The following is a 25,734-nucleotide window of genomic DNA, read 5'->3' as shown; positions in this document are numbered from 1 at the left end:
ATTGATGTTTTTCACAAAAGGGCACTGCCATAATACATGTGTATATATAATCTCTGTAAGAGTGACATTTACTGAGCTGAATGATCCAGCTGCAGTTCCTCTCTATACATAGCAGACTGGGCAGAAGTGGTTATCTAGGAGGGATGTCTAGTGCTTCCATTAGAGAGCCACTTCAGCAAGAGTGGCCTGAGCAGCAGTAAAACCATTGTCGTGGGCTATTAACCAGCATGTGTTGTAAATGAAGGGTCCAAATGGTGCTCATTAGTGGTCTCTCACACACCAGCCATTACAGAGCAAGGGGCTTTTAAGGCCCACCCCTTTGCCAGTAGACAAACAAGCCCAGTGCAGGAGCAATAGTTGGATTTTTATATTCATACAGATCTACTAATTACCCCCTGAAAGCCTGGCCCAGGCCTCGTGATGCATGGGATGGCTGTGAAAAACGAGTAGTATTTCTGCTGTTAGAGTTAAACTTATTACAATACATTATGTTTTGAGGGGTTAAGTAGGTGGTTGACTCTCCAACAACAAACTGGATGGTCACAATACGTTTTACAAATATTTAAGTAATAGACTATTTTGTTGTGTGTTTGGTATTTTCTTAAACACACAAATGGATCTGCTTGCACAACTGTGGCTTTTGGGGTCTGTGATGATCCAATGCCAGGAACATCTGCCTCTCTGGGTTATTAAGGCTTAATGTTGTTGTGGAAACAGGAACCCAAACTGAGTTCTGTGTTGTCAGTTTTCAAACAAAAAAACATCTGAGTCACATAGAAAGGTCTTATTAAAAGGACAAATATAGTGGAGTACAACGTGCAATATTTCCCATTTATATTTAGTGGAACAGAAGTATAAAGTAGCCATAGACTGCATATAAAAAGAAAGTAGCATAAAATTACCTCCGAATTGTCTTGTACACCCGGAACCCTTGTTTTTACGCAAACGTTTCCCGCGGAAAGATTATTACGTAGTACATGCTAAAAGCTGCTAGCGGAAGATAACCAGAAATCTTGTTCAACATGGCAGAGGTAAACTATCGATGATTATGGACGCTATTTTTCAAATGTTCGTGATGTGTTGACAATTTATTCCTAATGGCACAGTGTTATTCGTGTTTTCTGAGCGGATGTCTGACAGAAAACCAGAAGGAAAGCTGACAGCCTTAGCTTGATAGCTCACTGGTCACTCGGTAACATGACTGGTAATGTTTAACTTACTAACATAAGTTAAGTAACTTAACCTCAGTGATTGCATAATTATTAACCAGCTAGGATATTTATATGACTCATATATGCGGCATTGTCGGCAAAGTGTTTTTATTTGAGCGAGGAGCAAATCAGTTGGCTGGGTTTGATGAATTGTCAGTGTGCTAATTACATATGTATAGGTATACACACACTTGGATACGGAGATATACAAGCTATATGCAGGGGAAGAATAAGGCTGTGGATAAATCAACAAAACGTGATCCCCTTGACAGCATAAAGATGGTAACGTTAGTGAGGATTGTTGGTGATGGTAGTCGTGTGCTGCCATGATCTTCTGATAGAACACAACAGTTCAAAAAGGGCAGACAAAGTCAGTGTTTGGATGCAACACCTGTGGAGACCAAATCATTTTGGAAGACAAGTACATTAGGTGGTCTGGTGCTGAAAGGAGTAGTAATATATAGAATGAATGATTTAAGTAAAATGTGAACATCACCTGGTTTCCAAATCTTAAATGGCAAATAGCCCTTGTGAATATCAGACATTTTGACTTGACACCGTGGGAGAAGCAGAGGTGTAACTCATTGCTGTTCTATTCAGGTAACTTGCCACAGTGAGCCATTCATTTGATTATTTACACCTGTGCTTTTCCCACTGTCATATGTTAAAAAGGCCTGTTGAATATCTTTGGTGTTCTGTAAGCTAATGCTTGGATAAAACCGAAACTTGAAGATGTCATTATTTTTTGAAGTAGACTTAAAAGTTTGCTACTCAGTCAGTCAAAAACATTAAGTAGGGAGATGGCACTTACATTACACAGACACACACACACACACACTTTTTTCCTTGGGTGGTACAGATAACACTATAGATTATTTAATGGTTCCTGTGCATTTATTTTTGTCATATGTTTAGCACCCTTTAAACAGGTCCTATGCAGGTTATCTTCTTTTTTTCCAGGTCAAACTCGGGTAGGTAGGTCGGTAGGTATATTTATGTGTCACAATATAACAAGTTATAGAGTGAAATTGAGTTTTGTAACTCTATTCTGCTACATAGCAGACAATATACATTAACACACAAGCAATTATAAAATGGTAAACAGAAATAAATTATAATCAATGGAGCAGTGCTGAGGGTGAATTTGAGCTTAAAAGTCTGATAGATTGGGAGAAAAAAGCTATCTGGTGGTGCGGCACCTGAAACTTCTATATCTCTTCCCAGAAGGGAGCAGGGTGAACAGGCTGTGGCTGGGTGGGTACTGTCCTTTAACATCCTTTAGGCTCTGTGTAGGCACCTCACCTCACCAGGATCACTGATGCTCAGGAGATGGGTACCAATGATCTTCTGAGGGGTTATAAGTCTGACTTATCATTTTATTAATTTAACAAAGTTTGAAGCAGCCAGGAACCCAAAATACAACAAGAATAACACAGACGCGTATAAAAATGTACAAATCTTTAGTGATAATCACTCAAAATATTACAGAACCATTTAAGGTTGTGAAAAATATAGTTGCACTATTTATACGCACGCAAATACGGCAGAAAAATGTAAGAAATAAAACTGTTATTCTATTTACATGAAAAGTGATCTTATTCCAACTCATTTTTGTGCCTTTTTCATTGAGTCTATGTATCCCATTGTAAATCACTGAAATCATTAATAAGTTTAAATTTTTTTAAATAAAAAACTGTTTATGAAAGACATGAGATACAGTGAAATTGTGTAAAAGCCCCACATTATTCCTTTCAGCGTTTTCTCAGCTTGTCTGTATGATGTATAAAACATGCTCAGTGTAGTTACTGATGAACAGACACACTCCAGAGGGCCATTGCATTAATGTATCACCTGCTATCTTGTGTTTTCACAGACTCACAGCTTGCAGGACATGAGGCAACAGGCAGCCATTGCTGCCAAAGTCTTCATTCAGCGAGATTATACAAACGGCACTGTGTGTCAGTTCCAAACCAAGTTCCCCTCTGAGCTGGAGACCAGGGTAGGATACACCTCTCCACTAAATTGTTCAGTCACACACACACACATTCAGTTTGTAAAATGGTGGACTGTTTCCATGACCTCTGTCTTGTCTTGTGGATGAGTTGTCAGTGTGTTCAAACTGGTTTAAGGACTACCCTGAGGGTGATGTGACCAAAGCAAGAAGCTTGTTCATGTTTAGAAAGAATATTATAAGACCTGCACCACCTGCCAGGATATCATTGTTATCCAGTACTTTGCAAAAGTTTCAGGCAGGTGTGGAACAAATGCTTGAAAGTAAGAATGCTTTAAAAAATAGACATGTTGATTATTTTGATCAATTAACAAATTGCAAAGTGAGTGAACAGAAGGAGGAAGAAGAAAAATCAAAACCAAATCAGTATTTTGTGTGACCACCCTTTGCCTTCAAAACAGTATCATTTTTCCTAGGTACACTTGCATAAAGTCAGGGGTTTTGTAGGCTTATCATGTCAGGTGTATGATTAAACAATTATACCATAACAGGTGCTAATGATCGCCAATTAAATATCTAGGTTTAAACACAATCATTGACTGAAACAGAAACAGCTGTGTAGGAGTAATACAGCAGGGGTGAGGAACAGCCAAACTCTGCTGACAAGGTGAGGCTGCTGAAGACAGTTTACTGTCAAAAGTCAAACACCATAGCAACACTGAGAACCGCAAAAAGGTTATTATACTGCATCAGCAAGGTCTCTCTCCCAGGCAGACATTCAAGGCAGACAGGGGTTTCCAGATGTGCTGTCCAAGCTCTTTTGAAGAAGCACAAAGAAACGGGAAATGCTGAGGATCGTAGACGCAGTGGTCGGCCAAAGAAACTTACTGCAGCAGATAAAAGACACATCATGCTTACTTCCCTTCGCAATCGGACGATTTCCAGCAGTGCCATCAGCTCAGAGCTGCAGAAAACAGTGGGACCCTGGTACACCATCTAATGTCATGGCAGGTTCTCTGGATGGATGAGTCAAAATTTGACAACCAGAAAGTATGGTGGAGGTTCCTTGCAAGTTTGAGGCTGCATTTCTGCAAATAGAGTTGGTGATCAGAATTAATGGTCTCCTTAATGCCGTGAAGGACAGGCAAAAACCTATTCATCATGCAGTACCATCAGGGAGGCATCCGAGTGGCCCCAAATTTATTCTGCAGCATGACAATGACTGAAATTAGGCCCCTATGAAACTGAAATTAGGCCCCTATGAAATCCATTTGAATTTTTTGCCAGATTCTGTGTTTTCTGTTTAAATATTCCTGAATTCTGTGTTTTGCGATTTCAGCACATTGTGTCATCAGAAAGCGTGTGTAATCATGTGGTGGATGAATAAAATTTCAACAATTCAGTAAGAAAATATAAAAAAATGTAATCATATCAATGAAATTGATGTAACTGACTCCGCCTCACACAGCCAAGATGTTTTAAACAAGCTTGCGTCTTGCGTCGCGTTTGTTTGGCTGAAGTGCTGTGAAAATAAAGCTACGGAAAGCCTCAATATTTATTATTGCATCCACATTTTGCTGTATTCCGTGGTATACAGTTGATTCTATTTATGTATGCGTATAGTGTTTCTTCATATTACGGGGCTGTCGTGACTCAAGACAGCCAGCTATCTTCTACGTTACTTTTTCACTAAAAATATGTTTTTGTTAATGTTGTAACAACTTGATTTTGGTGATGTAGATGAGATTTTCCACTCACAGTATGTTGTCACCCATGTCCATTACTGGAAAGCCATGTGACCCGGGACCTTTCTGCTTTGTAAAGTGTAGCAGTGTAAACCTCTGGGCCACTCTGTACTGTGATTTAGTACAGACTCTACTTACTCTGAACCAGGCTGATTTTCATTTTAGAGCAAACTGACTTCCATCGCTGCTAACAAAAGTAGACAAATAATAAGGTATATAATATATTTTCACTTAATGTTCTGCAAGAAAACCACAAAACTGCTGAAATGGTGCATTTATCAAAGCAAACTGTCCATATCAGAATGTTTTACAGTTGCTGTTTTGGCACTGGAACCTAAAAGGAGGCTGAAATGAACATGCAGCCAAAAGTGAAAAATACTGTGTGCAACTTCCCCTGAGGAACCCTGCTGGACTTTGTCCTCATGTGAACTACGGTGGAAGTGGGTTTAAAGCAAGGAGCCTTAATGATGTGGAGGAGGAAGAGCAGGTCGCTGAGACTGAAAACCCGCCGCGCCACATTAAACACGGTGCCAGCCAACGGTTCAGAGTTCGCAGGACAGAAAGCTTCAGTTTTGAAATGCATGCACCACATCAAAAGAGCAGCTCCACAACACTTAAACCGCTCATTGGTGGTTTATTGGCACTTCCCTCTTGATTGGGTGGTCCTCCCATGTTTTCCGGTGGGATTCAGTTCTCACACACACACACACACACTGAACTTCTGGACAACTGAAGGATGCTTCCCCTTTGGAAGGCAAAAAACTTCCATCCCCTACCATAAAAAAGTTCTTTCCACTTTTTTAAGTGTTTTGCTGTAATCCCAGTTTATGACGTATGCAGTTATGCCAAGCTGTTCAGTGGCTTCTGTATTAGGACAGTCATTTATGTCACTTTGTGAGAAAGTTTTCAGAACATTATGTTGAAATGTTCCTTTCAGCCAACATTTTTCTACCAGTGTTTGATTTTGCCTTGCAGTTCAGGTCCTCGATTGCAGAGGTTTGCATGCATACTTGCAGACAAGTATCTTAGGCTGTGGGCTTTATTATTTTAGCTCTTTTCTGTTGTAGTGCTTTTGGAGAATTGTGCCAAAGAACTTGGAAAGTTCTAAATGCATTTGGCAGCTTAATTGCCAAAACCATTCATGAGAGTTTGATTAAGTGAGAACTTTTCAGTGACCTGTGTCTAATATTTATTTCCTCGGTTCACATTATATTTTGTGACATTTTCAATTAAGGGAACATCCTCTTCCCTACTTCAATTTATCAACCCTGTTCAGCCTTGCACGCTCATCTAACATTCTTGGAATGCTGATATCGCTGCATCAGACGTAATGGAAAGATGCTCAGGCGGAGAAATGTGGTTTGAATCGCAGCCTCTGAATTGGAAATTTAGTAGGAAAACAAAGGCTCTCAGTGGCGGGTACGAAACACGCCTGAGACCACTGATGTGTTGGAGCTTGTTGTTGCATTCCTCGGGCACAAGGGAGCAGAACATTGGAGGGTTTACAGAGGCTCAGGAGGCCACTGGCTGACTCCTCGTCTGGTCTGGAGGCTCCTTCTTTTTCCCTTCATTGAGAGATCAGCAGATCCATTCTGGACACCAGCATGGGACTAGTGTCAACACCCTGGTCAAAAGAGCCTTCCAGTCCAGCAGTTCTCCACCCTTCACCAGTATTCCCACAGTTGAGAAACGCTGGTTTGATTATCAGCCGGTCGTAGTTACAGTTTAGATCCCAAAAGCTGTCTGCAGAACAGCAGAGATATGTCTTCATCTTTTTTAAGGTGGGCCTGTGCCATCGGAGAAGGAGAAACCATCAAGATTCCTTCCTGGGTTGTCACTGTGTGTGTCCTGTCAGTTATTAAGTGAAAACATTCACAGAGCATATGGCCAAGGAATCCTAATCATTTCAGGAGGTGTTTCCAATGTGGGAAGGAAGGAGGCCCAGCATTCCCTTGATGATGATCAGTCCAAGAAAATTCTGCCCCTCATTTATCCAATAGATGGAAAGAATGGGAGAAAACGATCTGGTGCTAATAAGACGAGTTTCCACTCAAATGTCCCAACACAGGCAGAAACTGTCCAAATATATACCTGGCTCTGTGGCATGTGTAATGATTTTAACTCTCTGACACATTCTTTATGTTTCCATGTATTTCAGATTGACAAACAGCAATTTGAGGAGACGGTGCGGACACTGAATAACCTGTACGCTGAAGCTGAGAAGCTGGGAAGCCAGTCATATATTGAAGGCTGTCTGGCCTGCCTCACAGCGTACACCATCTTCCTGTGTATGGAGACTCACTATGAGAAGGTGAGTGATATTGCCCCTGTGTAGATGCATACTGTGAGAATGAATGAGGCCGGGTAATGAACCGCACTGCTATTTTGGTAATGTACAAAATGAGCTGGGATCACCTTGAGTTCATTTTGTTTGCTGCTTTTAGAGTTAGTTTTTCAAGTCACGAGGTCAAAAGCCCATTTGAGTTTTTGTTAGTGTCAGTCAACCTATAAACCAACCGGTGCACCAAGTGGCTACCTGTAGTTAGAGGCGTCCTCAGGCCGGCCTCACTGACAACCTCACAGTCTATCAAGCAAAAACACAACTATACATACATTCCCAAAACTCTATACAGATTGTACAAGCAAAAAGATTAGTAAAATATATTAATGTAGGGCATATGGACAATTTGAAATTACAACCAATATATACAACACCACAGAAACGACATAATGAACCAACATATGGGCAATTAAGATCAGGAATCTCAGAATATAAATCAGCCAACAGACATGTTGATATTATCTCTCCTGCTGCTCCCCATTTCAGAAAAGTTAATATCATTCTGTTTCCCAACTCAAATGTGTTTGTAGAAAAAGTGATCCCATCACTTAGAGGTGGTAATCTTGAAAGGCAGCTTCACTGTGAGTTAGGGGGGTTTCACATTAAACACGGTCTCCTTTCCTACAACAACTTGAACATACAGTGATATGTCTTATTCTAAAATGATTTGTGAGGGATTTTTTCATCGTAGTGCATAACAGATATGTCACAGATACATTTGGTGAACCTTTCCAATAGCGTTTTCTTATGCAAACAGTTTCAGGATCTGAAAAATATCTGGTAAGATTGTGAGTCCTCACAGACTTAAAGACAAACACTTGCTAGCTGCTAGCTCCCTCCTGGCATATTTAAAAGGGGGCGTGGCTACGTATCGTGTGACCTGGGAGGCGAGGAGATACCGACCAGAATGACCAACAGCGTGACAGACTGATCACCAGCGAGCCATATGGAGGTGGTGGTCAGAGCTGGAGCTTTCACTGTCACTAGAAGCAGATCTGTGGCCCTTACTAAAGAATTTCTGCGTGGTACCTGTGTAGTAGTTAAGCTAGCGGCTCAGAGAGACTGAGAGGCTTTCCAGTCTGTGTCAGTCTATCTGTAGGGGAATGTCAGTATGTAGCTGTAGCCCAGCTGTTTATCATGGGATCTCATCAAGGGAAAGAATGCAGTCAATTGTAGTCAATTAGGCAGGAGATCATGGTCCGGTAGGCCCAATGCACGCAACCACTGGCGCCTAATTTTTAGGTCTGCTGGAAAGCTGTGTTGTCCGGAGGTACTTTTGCAGCTGGAAAAGCAACAGTGCTGACCCATTGTGGCTGCTAGCTAACAAATATTAAAACAAACTAATTAATGCTAAATTAAACATCTATCTAAAACACCCAAAGATGAAACTCTTAACAAGATCGCTAATTAACCTACTAAATACTATAAACACACAACTTATAAAATGTACATTTAAATCATTTATGCTAACAGTACACTCTTACTAAAAAAACATCTTGACATTATTTTGACAGATATTACAATTGCAATATGATTCACAGTTAGTGGAAATAATCATTTTTGCATCACAATTTTCAGTTTCACTGAAACAAACTATTAAAATCATGATGATGTGACATTTGCTGGACTGTTTACCACACAAACATGTTTTCTTACATCTGGAGAACAAGATATGTTGGCAGGGGCGTTTGTGCAGCACTACAGTGCTTCATCATAATGCTGTTCTGTCACATTTTACCTTTATCAAAAAATTTGTAAAAATTTCAACTGATTCCCAGACCTAATAATGAATTTCCATTTTAGATCCTGTATCTTGCACTGTCTGCTCTATAGGGCTGCACGATATTATGAAAAACTTACATAGCAATAATTTTCTTTTCTGCGATGATGATGTTACATCAGACAAACTTCTCTTGCAGAGTTTTCCTTTTCTATCAAGCGGCAAAAAAGTTCAGGTGGTTAGTTTGACTTGCTTGACATTGCACTGTTCTGCGATGTGACTATTGCGCTTGAGCACATTGCGGTGACCTACTGCTGCATGTGGACATATCAGGGACTCCATGTATAGGTGACGTTGGAGATGATTGAAGTGGGTTTCTACTGTAAGAAGTTCTGTTGCTGCTGTGTGGAACCTTTTTTAGCTTTGCTGTAAATCAGTAATTTATGACCTCTGTGAGCTAGGAAATAAATATGATTTGTGTACATTTAAAATCTCTTTTGGCCCAGTTGATGTATGTGTAATGTAAATGGATCAGTACGTCAGTGATCGTTTCCTGTTCTTTGTCTTTTAGTGGACAGGAGTGAACTGGGATAAAAAACATTTGGCTTGGTTTGGGTTTTATGAGCGCTCATAAAGTCATGCAATTTAAATTGACTGGTTGTAAAAAATAGTCTTGGTATTCAGCTTTTCAGCTCAAGAATGTGGTGGGTTGCAAGATAGATCCTCTTGTTTCCTATTTAGCAAAAAACGATTTGCTTGGTTTGTACAGGACCTACTAGAGAAAGAAACTGGAGAACTTTAAAGGGATGGTATTATGCTCATTTTCAGGTTCAAAATCTTAATTAGGGGTTGTACCAGAACAGATTTACATGGTTTAATTTTCAAAAAACACCATATTTTTCTCATACTGCACATTGCTGCAGCTCCTCTTTTCACCCTATGTGTTGTACGCTCTGCTCTTGAGCTACAGAGTGATGCATCTTACTTGTACAAAATCTTTGTTGGGAGTTGCACATGCGCAGTTCCCAGGTAAGGACTACTAGCCAATCAGAAGCAGAGAAGGGCGGGTCATAAGAAACAAGGTAGTGTGATCCAAATCAAAGCTGCTTCAGACTGAGACCGTAACCTAGCAGATGGTATAAGTTACTCACAAGTCCACAACCACACAACATCATTGTTCCACATCTTACCATAAACCACTACAAAAATCACCATATTTCAGCTCAATTTTACATAAAAATTGGCCAAACAATTTGAACGTTTGCTCAGTAGCTTTCACATCAGGTGTAACATTAGCATTATAGCTATAACTTTAGCTGTGTTAGCCAACGTTTACAACAACTCCACACTTGAACAGTCTGTGAAGTTACGTTATTTTAATTATAATTCTAGCCGCTTGGCAAGCTTTATGACGCGTTTTCATTGTGACATCACAAGTAAAGGAAGTGAAGGGCTGGACTACAAACGAGCTGTTTTCAGGCAGTTCAGAGCAGAGTTTTCTGTGTGAGATGGGAACTCCCTTTGAGCTGGACTTTAGGCTTTTTCACTTTGCAAACCTATTACATGCACAAAAAAGAGATATAACTCAATAAAGGAGAGAAGAAAAGCCAAAGAGCATAATACCACCTCTTTAACTGGACATTGTGGAACAACTGTTTGGGTCTAGCTTCGTAAAACTGATGATTTTTCTGCTTACTATCTGTTTTATATGATTGCAAATAGAATGAATAGAACAGGCACTATTTCCTGATGTTTTCTAGACTAAATAATGTGCTAAAACAATACCTGAATGTTGGTACCAATTCCAAAGTTATACTTTTTTCAGTACTTTGAAGAATAGAAACAAGATTTTTCATTAAAACCCACTCCTTTAACAAAAGAATCCAAACTTTACGAACACTAAGAGTCTACAGCCATGCCATCAATTAGTGTGCTCCAATAAATATGTACTGTAGATATTTTTGGCCTTGACTGTATAATATCAGTTGAGTGGTGTTAGTTATATTCAGCTAAGGTGTTTATTTTCTGTTATGTTTGAAACGTTTAAACTCAAATCACCATTCATTCATTGCTGCAGCTAGCCGACAATGATTAGTCCACCAGGTTGCCAGATCATCACGTCAGGTATCCCCCATTGTCTCGTTGTCTATCAGCCTACTTTTTGGAGAAAATGCAAAAACCTATCAACTCTGCATAGATCTTACCGGTAACTTGTCTGTGGAATTACAATGTCGTGATCATCTGAGATCAGTAAAACTAAACTATTGGTGGCGACAATTCAGCAGTGTCCCTTACTGTCCATATCCTAATCTACGCCTATGTTGCCATCTATAGTGCCGCACTGCTCAATGGAGTGTGTTAAAAAATGTTGTCTAAACACAAGCAGATGTGCAAAAATGTTGCCTAAATAAAATTTGTATAGACACAGTTTGTTAGGTACCAAAAAAGTAATGAGGTTAGACGGCCAGCCTTAGTGTCTAGCGTTGGTTAGCTATAAGAACACAGTACAAGTCAAAGGGGGGGAGGTATGTACAAAAACTGTCTAATATCTGTTTTAAGCTGCCTGTAGCACCAACATCTTTCATGGATTTTAAGCAGTGTGGTTCAAGCAGATAGTGTCACTGTTATGAGTGATGGGCAGTTGGAATAGAGTACTTGCTTATAGAAAAATGTTAATAATTGTTAATAATCCAGTGAGCATAAATTCAAGCTTGACAAAGCTGACTAGTTGAATCATTAAGACGACAGAGAATGAACACTTGAAAAACAATGTCTACTGCTGTTACAATTACACTAGTGGTTTGCTGTCCATGAGCAATGTTTCTGAAGCTAATATTGCTGTCCCTTTTTAGGTTTTGAAGAAGATTGCAAAGTACATTCAGGAGCAGAATGACAAGATCTACGCACCACGAGGCCTCCTGCTCACCGATCCCATCGAGAGAGGCCTGCGAGTCGTATCCTACCTTTAAGTGTCTGTTGTCACAAGGTGCTGTTTGTTCTCTTCACTCAGGTGGAATTTTCCAGTCTGTTGAGTCTTGTTCCATTGTTTAGAAATAAACTGCAAACAATGATCCCCTAAATAGATTAATTTTATGTATTTATCTGAGTCTGTACTTCAGAGAAACACAATAGAATATAATGAAAACAATAGTATAGACTTAAATCAGATTGCCACCCTTCCAAACTAAGTAGAAACACAGTCAGTGTTTTTACGGCTATTCTTGTTATGAGCATGTACGGGAAAGAAGAATGATAGGTTGAATATTTTAGGTAGCTCTAACTTGTTAAACATACCCTGAGATCAGCAAATGTGAATGTAATCACACCACAGCTTTAAGTAGAACAAGGAGCGTTCACAATGACCTAATAGATGTAGTGATTTACAGGCCTTCTGCCCCCACCACGTCTTTCCCTGTAACTGCTGGTTGAAAATGGAAAGCAGCAGTCCGGGCGGCTTACAGGAAATCCAGTGCTATGTAGGGATACCCTGTAAAAACACCAGATAAAAGTTAGTATGTAATCTATAGCATCTGCATAAAATCAGCGGGTACACCAACATCCTGGCTGGCCAGTGTGTGTGTGTGTGTGTGTGTGTGTGGGGGGGGGTGACTCAACATCCCAATTAATTGTAACTGGGCAGCAATGGAAGATTAGGGAGAGCAAAATATGACTGAAATTGTTCACAGCTGAGCTTTGTTCTCCCTCTTGCCTATGATTTTGGGGTTGACAGGGATCTGGATTGTTTCTCCAACACTGACGGGCCGCTGTGCTGACTTTGGCACGGGAAGCGCTGGGAGATTGACAGGAATTTCTCACCTGAACCGTCGTTGAACGTTTTAAACCAGAGATCCATGATGATCATATTTATAATTGTCTAATGGTGTGACTGCTTAATACTACCATCTGAGATTTCCCTTCAAGTCTGACAGGCTGACTGTTTTTGGATCACTTGCTACTAGTCCCTCTTCCTCGTGTCATACAGAAACTGCTATTTTACTAATGTTTGCTAATGATGGCGCAACCTAATTTCGTTAATTAAGAAAGTTTGATAAATCAGAATATAAAAAGAATGCCAAAGCTATCTGGTCTTTGACCCTTAAAACCATTTATGCCATGATGCTAAATAACTAATATACTGTAAAACCCCTATTTTGACATGAGTTCTTATTTGGTCCAAATTGTTATTACCAAAAACAAGAAGTTGGAAGTTTTATTATGAGGGGCCTGCATTGTTAGCATACACTAACAAAACATGGGCGTAGTGTCCGTGATGCTCTTAATTATGCATAACTCTAAGACTAGTTAAATGGGTGAGTAAATGCACCCGTGTACGGTTGTAATGAAGGGGGAACTTCCAATTTCCAGGTGGAATACAAATTCAACAGCATGACAGGTCCTCCCAAATGTTTAAAGTTGTAAAGGGATAAACAGTATAAATGGCTAAAGGTAGGTAAGCAACGCTCTGTTGGCTTGTTGTATCAGCATTTGAAGACTTTACAGGGCTATGACAGTGCCAGTCAGCTACTGCCCAGTAAACAACCACCCAGAGGTTTGAAGGCAAAATGCTGTTTCCACAAGCCTGTCCAGAAATGGTCAAATATGCACAATAGCTGCAGTATCATTAGTTTATATTTCCTGACGTGCAAAATGAGGAGAATTCAAATTTCTTTTCCTTGACTGAATCCTATTAAGATTGAGGTCACCATCTTTGAAGACAGAAGCCTGACTAGATAAAAGCTGCCACGGTGAGTCTCATAATTAATATTCCACGTCTAACGAGGACTTATACTTTCTTTCTTGTACAGATTTGGTGCTGTGCTACTGAGTACGCAAACAGCATTTTTAAAGCGCACGAATACATTTTTCCAATTATGAAACGCACATTTTCCTCTTCATTTTTGGGAAGTATTGCAAAGAAAAGGGTTCGATTTAAAGAGCAGTAATAAAAGAGGGTTCACTCTATAAGTGTGCCGTTGCTTTCATGTTGAATGCCTCCTCTGCATTCAAAGGCAAATCCCACATCAAAGTTTAAAGCCTCTTCATCTGTGAGTAATATTAGTGAACTGCTATACAGTCAGGCGGGCTGTTTCATAAAACATTTAAGGATTCTGCCCACTTGTTGCATAGTGCTCAGTGCTCAGTCAGTCACTCGACTGAAGGCTATACAGGACGCGCATTAAGGTCTCTGCTGTCCAGAGCACATGAAGGAGCCAAACCCTGTAACTGAACCCGAAAAGTGATTAAGTGTCCTTTTCAGCACAACTGCACACTCGCTGCACTTACATGTCTTTAAGCAGCCGTAATCAAACAATTATCACATTTTAGTAATAGTCCGTTTCCTTATTTACTTTTCTGGCTGCCTGCTTCTACCACATCCGTGTCAGTGGGAGAGTGGGATTTCATGGCTTCACATGGAAAGCGTTGCTCATCCTGCAGTGAAATATTTGTTTTAATTGTGTCTCAAAAGCTTACTTGCATGTTTGATTCTCTGAAATGGTCTCACTTATATTGGTACATTTAAAATCAACATAAAATAAACAAACTGCTGCAGATAGTTCTCTCTTTTTACATCGTTATTGTTATCAAACATTTAGTAAATACAAACCGCTCACTGGGAAGAATCAATCACACTGATAATATAAAATATGAGAAGATGTGACCGCAGCAGAGTGATTAAAATGCTTCCAACCATAATTTTCAGGCAACAGAGAGCTGAAGAACCTGACACCATTTAATTTGTCTCTTTTCCACCATTTTAAACCAGACCATGTATTTTTCTTTATTTGACCTTTCTAAAAAGCTGAAACATGCTAGTGGAGTATAGTGCAGTAAATTAGTACTGGACAGCACCATCTGAACACCTAATTATTTTAACTATATTAACAGCAATTATTTTGTTAGCATTCAATAACTACACTTCCCATGAGTATTTCATACTTTGCTTATGACTCCCATTTAATTCATAAACACTTAAGTGTAAGTGGCTCTGGTGAGTGCTGGTGATTTCTACATTTTGCTACACAAGTTTAATTCAGTGTTCATTTTGGCACATATATTCTTACTCTTCTAAGAAAGTTTTGTTTTCATTTTTATCAATCATTAACTATTAGGCAATTGGGGAAAAAAACGAGCAAGATTCCGATTAGCAAAAAAACTGTGCTATTATCACAGCACTTTTGTTTATGAATCATTTTCATGCAACTCGGTCCGCTCGACATCCACCACCCCCCACTTTGAGAACCACTCTTTGTTTCAGCCCTTGAAGTTTTCTTGCTCTGCTTCTGACTTCTAAATGTAAGGAATGTGCAAAGGCTTTTCATTCATAAATATTCTGTATGTGCCTTTTTATTCAGTGAGGGAAGTACTGTAAAGTAGCATGTACAGTAGGTAGGTGTAGAGAGAGAGAGAGGCCTAACCGTAACCTAACTGAGAGAACATAGGCTGCTACAGAAAATAGATCCTAAATAGAACTTGAATGAACAATTATGGAGGTCTGTCATACACTGGTTACTTAAGTTACATCCTGTTCCTGTGGCTCACCCAGGGTACACTGGGTACAATATCAGAACTATGCTCAACTTAGACAAGCAGCAATACAATTACATGTATTATTTATGCTTTACTTTTATTACACTGGACAGCATGTCATCAAAAATGATTTAAATTGTGTCATTAATTTGAAATTTCTGGGAAATGTTTCCCAACAAAGAAAATTTCCTCTTCGTCATTTACGCTGTTTTAAAATAAGTTTCCTTAAGAGCATCCCTCAACAGTTATCATTCCATAGCAGTCATGTACTATCCTGCTACGCACTTTGTTTCATTTGAATGCTGAAACGTTCTGAGAGAGAATAATCGTCAACCACAGATGGCTTTTATGTATCTGCAAATCTTTCAGCCTGGCAGACGCCTCATGGTTTTTGCCTCAAGAGCACATCTCATCCCATAAATTGTTTCAATCTCTGTCACAGTAAATCCCTTCTTTTCCTCTTGTGTACTGAAGACAGGGAAGCTCATTTTCACAGTGTCATCCTAGGTTGAGCTGGGCCCAAATCATACTGAAAAGTACTTTGTATAGACGCTGGACAGGGCCCAGTTTGCACTGTGGCGTAGACACTGCCATCAGGCAGGAGTAAGACATACCCCATAAATATTTTACCTATGGGGAATGTTGTGTTTGGCAACTGTGTTAAGACCATAGGACCCCTGTGGATGGATAAACCATTGCCCTACTACCGTACAGACAGATGCAGGGCTTAATCTTCTCTTTTGAAATTCCTGCTGAGTGCATTGATACATATACATGTCCTATTGAGGAATGCAAACTCAGGACTTTTATAAGTAGCTGTTGAGAGAAGAGTGCGTTGGAGCTTTGCCATGGTCAAAGACTGGGTAAACCACAGCCAGCTAGTGAACTGAGCACACATAGATTCTGTCCTTCCCAGTGTTTAAGCCTCTTCATCCTGCCAGGGTCTCTTCTCCTCTGTCTCCTCCAGGCTTAGACTAATAAATCAGTGTATCAGACCAACATAAGCCTTTTATTAAAACTCATGTTTGCCATTAAGTTGTCATTAAGCTCTGTCATAATTTGATTGCGACAAAGCTTCCTTTTTTGCCCGTTCACCATCGTCACCATCTACTACTGTTTGTTAAGCAGCATAAAAAGCTGAAAGTCATTGACCTAGTAATACTTAATAACAACCTCAAAATCATTGACATAGTATTACTTTATAACATCTAATGTGGAACATCTGCCTGTTTAAAGCTCTGTTTTGGTCTCCACCAAAAGAGCAAAACATTTGGCTGTTTAGCTGACAGCATGTAGCTAACTTTGTCTGTATACCATATGGTGCTGTGCAGGTAGTGTACAGTGGGTTCCTCAGCCTTTTTTAACTGAAAACAGCTGCCTGGAAATGAGGTTGACTAGAGCAGTGGGGCTAAACTAAAACTGTAAAGTGGCAGGTCAGAAAACCAGAACAATGAGCTCAAAATTCTTTGTACATGACACATTTTATCCATTGTATAGAAAATATTGATAAGTGCCCCGTGATTTGGAGCATTTTGGAGGGATTTTCCTTTTGAATAAACACTTTTATTTATTTAGTTTTAATTGGTTGAGCCTTGTAACGTTTTGGCTTGAAAAAGAAAAAAAAAATACATGTTGACTTATTATTGGCCCCTTGCTGCTCCAGAAGAAAAAAATGCCAGCACTGACCCTCACCACAGATCTATCAAGCCGTCTTCTCCCATTCCCTCTCCTTCGCGATTATGGCTGAAGGCCTAGCTGGCTTAAGGCAGGGTTTTTAGTTTGGCCAGGAGCCTCCCAGGTGAAGGCCTGAACAGCATGATGGATCAGCCTCTAGTGGGATGACCGCACTATAGAAAAACTAGACTTGGCCCACACAGCTCCTGACTGCTGAGTATTCATTCAGAAGCAGATGGCGCCAAGTCGGTGTCCTGGCATCTCGTCCAAAAGACATTGGGCGCTTGAAAAGGTGTCGTTTGGCTCGGCATACGATCCCGCTGCTTGGCCACAGCACACCAACAAACCTGTAAATTAGGCTGCACACATAAAAATATTTAGCGTCAGTGGGGAATGTTGGACAGTGTTGATTAAAAGGTTGTCTTATTTTAATTGCCTTAAAATTGTTTTTCCTCACCTGCCAAGGATAATTTTTACAGGGCAAGTTAATAGACATATGAAATATATCATTGCCTGTTTGTACACATTTGATAAAGTATTCTGAAAACATTTGTATAGCACTTTCGCCAGCATTTACTTTATTCTACTTAATAAATACCCAACAGAACTGTACCTGCTTTTGATACCAATACTTTTATAAGACTAAAGACAAATGCTCTCTTCATATGATGCTTGTCTCAACAAACCAAGCACCACATGCTCTCTGCATTCTTATTATCAGTTATTAGTTACCAAGTGTAGCTCCCCTCCAGTTTAAATCACAAACACAAGGCGTTCCTTTGGTTGCAGGCATTTATTCATGTTATCAAGCATGCCGTGAGAACTAGACGAAATAAAATGCACAAATCATAAAATGAGTCTAATAAAATACAGAGTATTCTCATAGAGAATAATCATTAAACATATATTTCCTAAACCCAAAATAACTTGCAGATAATTAGCTTACTTGACATTCAGATGGACGATGCTATCGTGAAACTCTGCTAATATAGTAGCTGTAGTTAGCCTATCCAATAATATAAACAGAACGTAAAACCTTACAAATAACTTTGTAACTCATTGGCCGCGTTAACTCGGGGAGTAAAAGGAACCGTCAAGCTTTATAGTCTTTACTTAATCTTCATAACATCTCTAAACATCATACTCTGTCGGATCGGTCAGGCGTTCTTTATTACATTACATTTTACATTTATTCATTTAGCTGACGCTTTTATCCAAAGCGACTTATAATTGCTATACATGTCAGAGGTCACATGCCTCTGGAGCAACTAGGGGTTAAATGTCTTGCTCAGGGACACATTGGTGTCTCATAGTGAATTCGAACTCGGGTCTCTCACACCAAAGGCATGTGTCTTATTCACTGCCCCATCACCACCACCTCTAATGATAACAGTGCCACTAATAACTTTACATCTCTCTCTCTTTACATAAACTTTGTTGTCACGTGTATGTCCTTAATTATCTTCAGCTTACTAAATTATTAATGAACATAAACTATATAACTGGCTGATGACAACTACACCAGTGTTGGGAGTAACATGTTGCAAAAGTTACACAATTACTGTAATGTATAGCTTTTTGCTGTAACGCAGTAAGATAACACATTGCTAACAAAAATCAATAGATTATATCCGTTACAATCTTAGTAACACGCGTTACAACACATTTTAACCCCAACTTAAGTGGTGTAACACTGAGAATCATTTCGGCAGCAGAAAAACAAATCCATAAGTAAAAGAGTAGCCTAACGTTATTTCCTGTTGCGGGAATCCGATGGTTGAGATTATAGGCAGTGTGCAAACTATGGGGGAGCTTGGCTCCTCTAAACAAGATGGTAGCTCCCCTGATATGGAGGACTGATCCTGACATGTGTATGTGATGTAATTAAATTAAACAAGATGTCATAAATGTATATATCTATTTTAATTAGCTTCTTATTCACCTTTGTAATAATTAACTTATTTATTTATTGGCGATTATAATCTTCAACTTTATTTATTAAAAACTTGTTTTTTAAATCTATTTATGTGTGTTTTTAATATTTTTGTCTGTTTTAGTCTCCCGTTGCATTTTCTACCCAATTTATTTCACCAATGGTATTTATTTCTGCCTGTCCCTTTTACATTTCTCTACGCATTTCTGCCTCATTATGCAAAATGAGGAGTGGCTGTATCTCAAGGGGTGAACTTCTCTCCTATTGGTGGACCAGTCAGACGGGAGAGCTCTAGGCCTACTCTACCTGCACACATCAACAAGCTTGCTCCTTACACAGTCAGATGGCTTCCTTCAGTGCACTGAGGTGTTTAGCAACTCTATTTGAAGAAGTACTACCAGCCAGGTCTTCCTTCTTTTTCATATGGATGCTCTGACCTACAGAGTTTACATTTAGCAACTTATACAGACATAGATCTGCAGGAAAGTGAGCTGTTGTTTCTGAGAGCCACATGGTCAGTTAGCCACAGCTAAATCTGGAGTGCACTCCTATTGGAGTATTTACGGTAAATGCTCCCACACGGAGCAGCTCGTTGCTGTGCAGTTATTAACTGCTGTTTCCACAAAATCGCCATTCAGGGTGAAAATTCAATGGGATATGCAGTGGCTTAACCAGCGGTGAGTAAGAAATATTATGAATAATACATGCAGTTTGTTAAGCTGTGAGGAGAGTAAAAGTCCATTAGCCACTAGGCTAATAAATGTAGTGTTAATATCATATAGAGCCTAAGTCCCTCCCCTTTCGGTGGACCTTATTTCAGAAAAATATTGTACGGTAGTCAATGGCATGAGACAATAAATATTTTGATCCAGTTTGAATTGTGCCCTGAATTACACGTATGATCTTTGTTGATTTGAAAGATACATTTTAAATTAAAGAAGGTCATAGTTTGATGTAAATTGTTGAGATATGACTGTGAAAATATGTTATAACAAAGACCACAAACCCAAAAGTCGCGTATGTGACGTCATAACTTTCTCTGTCAACGACTGAAGCTAACGTTACTGAAGCTAACATCAAAACACTTACATGAGAGTATGATGTGATAAAAGGGCCGAGTGTCGTTGTCAGTTGAGATATATTTCTGCGTGGAACATAGCTACATTATCTAGCTAGTAGCAAGAAAACAATGAACGTTAGCTAGCTTTACCGCGCTAACATGTTGGTAGCGTATATTGTGCGAGACGAGAGATGTAGTTCATTGAGCGGTTTCAAACAAAACGACTGTTTTACAACAGTAAAGTTACATGTTACAACAATTTTTCTTGACTTGCAAAATTCTATTTTAAATTGACCAACATCATATGTGTAATTCAGGGTCCAATTCTAACTGGATAAAAAGATAAGTTGTCTCTCGCCATTGACTACCGTACATAATTTTTCCAAAATAAGGTCCCATGAGCCGGAAGCGGAAGTGAGTGACTTAGGCTTTCTATAGCCTAAAGCTCTTAAGCTAGGGGTGGTGACTAACAAATAAACTAATCTTGACAGTTACCATTAAGAAGAATTTTATGCTTCTGTTAAATGTGATTGCTATCAAGCTGTGTTTAATGTGTGGTAATGGGGTCAATTTAAAGTTAACTTTACTGCACTTAACCAGTCGAAATGAGTTAATGAAGGCTAGTTACTGTACTTCTATGTCTTGCACAGAAGACAGGAGGTGGCATGCGGAGAACTTGACCATATCCGTCAGAGGAAAAGGAGAGCAACAAAGAAAATAATCCCCAAATAATAAAATAAATTCCTTTTATATTTCCTCTTACATGCCTTGTTGTTTATGTGTAGATACATAGGAAGAATGGGGAAAACAGCACACATCTCATCGTTACTGTGTGTGAGAGCATGGGAGGACAGTGGATACCCACATCCCTAATATTACTGTGTAACTATAACAAGTGGAGAACATTCAAGATTTTTTTACAACTGTCTGCATAGCTTATTCATCTTGTGTAATGAATGAAAATAAATAGGCTTAGGCTCCTCTCTACTTTGACATTGAAGATTAGCTGCGTTTGATCCACCTTCATACACATATGTGATATTACTGTACAACTTGAGAAAGGTAAGTTGTTTTCCGCTCCAGCCTGCCTGAAAGAAAAAGAAAAGGCTTTTTGGGATTAAATGTGCTTTATTAGCTGCTGCAGTGCAGGATAAACTTAGAACAGACCCATTTCTCAACTTATTATTCTAAATCATGCAGTGAAGAAGAAAGGCATAATAAATCCTGGGACAAAATCTGTCCACAAATACTGTACAGCATGTAGTCTAATGAACAAGACTTGTGTTATAGCTGACTTGGGCAGTGAAATGTTTAATATTTTTAATTCATGTGGTCATAATTGTCCACAACTCAAATCAGAATTTAAGGAGAAATGTTTTACACCACCTCAAGAAGGCTTCCTATCAGAAAGGTAGGAAGGTATTTCAAATGTACAACTGCAGTCCTGAAATCTAAGTAAAGTAATTTCCCTGACATCTTTGTGTTATTTTACTTTTAATAGACGCATGTAACAAGTTTTATACTTCCTGTGAATATAATCCAATTAATCTTATTTACATACTGTATAAATTATGTTGTATGTGGTGCTCGCATCGTATACTTTGATACTTAATTGCCCTCTTCAGATAAGACTCTCAGACTGCAACATGTGTCTTTTGTAAAGAGAGAAACAGACAGAAAAGAGTCTCTTAACTGCTCTGCTCCATTAAAACTGAATTTACCATACAGAATTGAATACGAGTGCACTCCAGATTTAGCTGCAGCTAGCTGACCGTGTGCTTCTCCCTGTACTGCAGTTCTGTGTTCATGCATGCAGCAAACTGAAAGCACTGTCTGTCAGAGCGTCCACACGAAAAGGAAGGAAGACCTGGCTGGTAGTATTGTCTTCAAATAGAGTTGCTAAACACCTCAGCGCACTGAAGGAAGCCATCTGACTGTGTGACGAGCAAGCTTGTTGATGTGTGCAGGCAGAGTAGGCCTAGAACTCTCCCGTCTGACTGGTCCACCAATAGGAGAGAAGTTCACCCCTTGAGATACAGCCACTCCTCATTTGCATAATGAGGCAGATACGCATAGAGAAATGTAAAAAGGACAGGCAGAAATAAATACCATTGGTGAAATAAACAGGATAGAAAATTCAACGGGAGAATAAAACAGACAAAAATATTAAAAATACATAAATAAATACATTTAAAAAATAAGTTTTTGATAAATAAAGTTGAAGATTATCTGCAGATAACTCTGCACATCACTAGAACCCACCTATTCAGGCACATCTTACTATCAGAATAATAAGCCCATTAAACAGCAGTGAAAGTAACTCAAAAGTAGTGTAACACATTACAATTCAGAGACAGTGATATCGTAATATAACTAATTACTCTCAAATGACAGAAACTAGTAATCTATAATGTATTACATTTTGGAAGTAACACTGTTATTTACACACTGCTTCTCTTGCTATGAAAAGTCAAAGCGTCTGTTGTGAAAACGTTGTATATAATGCTCACTCACATTAATCTGTCTGTTTCTGGAACAGTAGTTTGGCTGAGTGATGCTACAGGGTCTGCAGCAGCCCAGCACCAATGCCCACCTTCGCGAGGACCACCCAGACCTGCACCCTTAATACTGCGTCTCTACAATCTATCCCTTTCTGCTACCGATCAACTGCATGTTCTATTCAGAGTGTCCATTGTGACCATGTTTGAGATTTCATACCTGACACTTCAGCTATTGTTTTATCATTGTTGACCTATTTATCCATTGAGGATTTAAGTTGTCCTGCTGTTATATGCTTGTATTTGGTTGGAGAAAAGAAAAGGATCTCATGGAAAAACGTATGGACTCACTCACATACACACTTTATAGACATTCTTCATGCCATGAGTAAATTATACTTAGTTTATTTTGGACTTCAAACACATTTTTGACTAGTAGCATTTGTGGAATTATGAACTTTTGAATATTTCTTTCTTTTTTGGACACTGTTTTCAAATAATAACACACAGGGTAACTTATTTTTATGAAGATGATGATTATGGATCTCACCCACGCCCATGCTTTAAGTAATTGTCTTGGCTGAACTGAGGATATAATTGAATCAAGAAGCAGGGAGATCTGGTTAATAGTGGGATTTTCTGCATGTGCCGCACCTCACAGTTTGTTTGCTTTATTCTTACTCATGTATTCTTGTAAAGGTGCTTGGTAGTTTATCGTCTTTCCTGCATGTTTCCTTTGTAGCGTTTGACCTTCTAGTTAACTGAAAACACTGAACTCTGTCAGGATCCAAACATTCCAGTCAAATCGATACAGATTCAAACCTTAATGTGCATCTTTGATTTAAGAGATTCTTTATGAAACACAGAAACGTGTGCTCGCTCTGTATTTAGCATGTAATATTATTAATACTACTTCTCAAGTCATGTTTTTTTTAACTGTGCCATGCATAGTGTTTGGTAACTACTGTAGATTATTGAATAAGCATATATTCATATATTGTGAGATTGCCTTTGACCGAAGTATTAAAAGTGCTCTTGTTAGTGGACTGTGCCTGTAATGGTTGTGAATGTTGCCTTTGTTAAAGTCTGAAGGCCTGCTCACACCAGGGTTTGAAATCGTGAAATTCTGCAGTAATTTCAATTCATTACAATAGAATCGCCTGTTTGTGAATTATCTTGCAGAGTAAATAAGCATGTTTTATGTTGAGTTCATGTTCGACTTTGGTGAATTTGACTCTCAAATTTGCACTGACAAGCCAACTTGACTGTGCTGACCTTTGAAGGCAGAGTCCAAAATGGATGAAGGAAGCCATCATAGGTAATTAGCTGGGTTGTACCATCCACTTTCCTGTAACCTCCTCTGTCAGAGTATGAACTGCCTCACACAAGAGGAATGGTTTGCAGCCAGTCATGAGTACAAATATGTCTTTAAAGAAACTATGTGAACCTATTATTCTGTTAGCGACTAGGCTAAGCTAACAGGTTTGCTTGGAGAACTTAAATAGCTCCGCCGGACGGTCAGTATGTCACCAAGCATCTAGAACCAAATATTTGACGCACATATTCATTTCACTAAACCACTTTCTGGTGTGACCAGGCCTGTTAAATCATGTCAGTCAGATCTTTGCTTTCTTCACTTACTGCTAACAAACATCTGAAGCCTAAGACTAGGATGTAATGTTAGTGAAACCTTTACAAAGGTAGAATGTACTGTAGAATGTATGGCTGGTGGGGGTTTATTATGAATTTACTACATGTACAAGTATACATTTTGAATGCCTTTGCTAAAAGATCAACAATTATCTTGATGTCTAGTCATGTAAATAAAGTTCCATTAATAGTTTTTGATTCCTACTTTATTTATCTGGAGTTCAGTTAATTGAACTTTTCTATGTTCTTTTTTCAGTTCACCTCCATTGTTTTATTAATCTAAAACTTGTATGCCAATAAAAGACATGTACATATTTTACACCATGCTTCTGCTGTTCTGTTTCTGTTGAGAGTTAATGCACATTTCAGATGGAGAAAAGAGCCTAAAGACACAAAGTTCCTGGTGCTTGTTATGATTTCGAGACAAAAAGTTTAGAACCGAGAGCTGAACGAACTCCATGGCTATATTTCAACTTGGTATGTGTTCAAGGGCAATATTTTGTGTTCTCTCTAAGTGTCCTATAGCAGGAAATCTTCCTGAATCCACCGGAGCTGCACTATTTCTCATAGCGTAGGTGAACCCTGACCAGAGGAGGCTGTGTTCTCAGGGAACAGCAGAGTGAAGCAGTGAAGAGGTGAACTGGCCTTCAGCTGTATGAACGGGAGTTGAACTGTGGGATCTTCCACCACCCCTCAGGGGCATGCCTATATTTTTCTAACCGCTGACCTTTTGTAGAGAAAGCAATCTAGAAGAAAAGGATCAGTAGAGTTTCATTAGCGCGTACCACATTCTTAAGTGTGGTTTTTAAACAAAGACATGATATACATTTACACCCTTTATGCCAGAGATCTTATCCTAAAGAGATGAAAACCACATGCAAGAAGAAGTCACATACCTAAGAAAAATAAATAAAATGTAATGATTTAGTGCCATAACAAATTGCTTTTGACACTGAACATGGTCATGCCAGTTAAAAAATGTAATCATTTGTTAATACCATTTTTATCTCATGCCAGTGACGGTGCTTCTAGTCTTTGTGCTCTTCTGAATTAAGATCACATTTCCCAGAAAACCTATTTGTTCTGTGCTCCTTGATTTGCAGAGAACAAAAAAATGTGTTGCTAGTTTCTTTCAATCTGCTGATGTTTGCACAGGACACCTGTGTGATATTGAGTGCATACAAGGCTGAATTACCAACCAGGCATAGCGGGCAACTGCCCGGGGACCCCAAGCCCTCATGGGCCCCCAGGCCCCCCGGTGTCTGCGTGGCATGGACTTGGCTGTAATTTGAATAATTACTGATTTGTATGTAACAGAGAACAGGGGGTCTGTTACCTTATATGGTAAATTAATTATCTCGTATTCCAAATGAACTGATACATCACTGTGTGTTACAGAGTCTCTTTTGCTGTATGGAAACCA

At 39.2% G+C, this 25,734-nt stretch overlaps 1 protein-coding gene across 2 annotated transcripts; it reads left to right on the top strand.

Moving 5' to 3' along the window:
- The first annotated feature begins 925 nt into the window (after positions 1 to 925).
- On the top strand, positions 926 to 24,630 carry LOC119891921 (golgin subfamily A member 7-like). 2 transcript variants are annotated; one of them, XM_038703912.1, is made up of 6 exons: positions 926 to 1,031; positions 3,085 to 3,210; positions 7,066 to 7,218; positions 11,821 to 11,922; positions 13,661 to 13,713; positions 22,706 to 24,630. In XM_038703912.1, the coding sequence occupies exons 1-5, from the start codon at positions 1,023 to 1,025 to the stop codon at positions 13,700 to 13,702; spliced, it is 432 nt and encodes a 143-aa protein (XP_038559840.1). In that variant the 5' UTR covers positions 926 to 1,022; the 3' UTR covers positions 13,703 to 13,713; positions 22,706 to 24,630. The 2 variants fall into 2 exon arrangements, with proteins under 2 accessions (XP_038559840.1, XP_038559839.1); XM_038703911.1 differs by having other exon boundaries at positions 927 to 1,031; positions 22,703 to 24,630.
- The last annotated feature ends 1,104 nt before the right edge of the window (positions 24,631 to 25,734 follow it).

The sequence above is a fragment of the Micropterus salmoides genome, unplaced genomic scaffold (assembly GCF_014851395.1).
Source record: "Micropterus salmoides isolate LMB-PRFRI ecotype aquatic unplaced genomic scaffold, ASM1485139v1 Ms_hic_scaffold_7, whole genome shotgun sequence".
NCBI lineage: Eukaryota > Metazoa > Chordata > Actinopteri > Centrarchiformes > Centrarchidae > Micropterus > Micropterus salmoides.
This window is presented reverse-complemented; position numbering and strand designations above follow the sequence as displayed.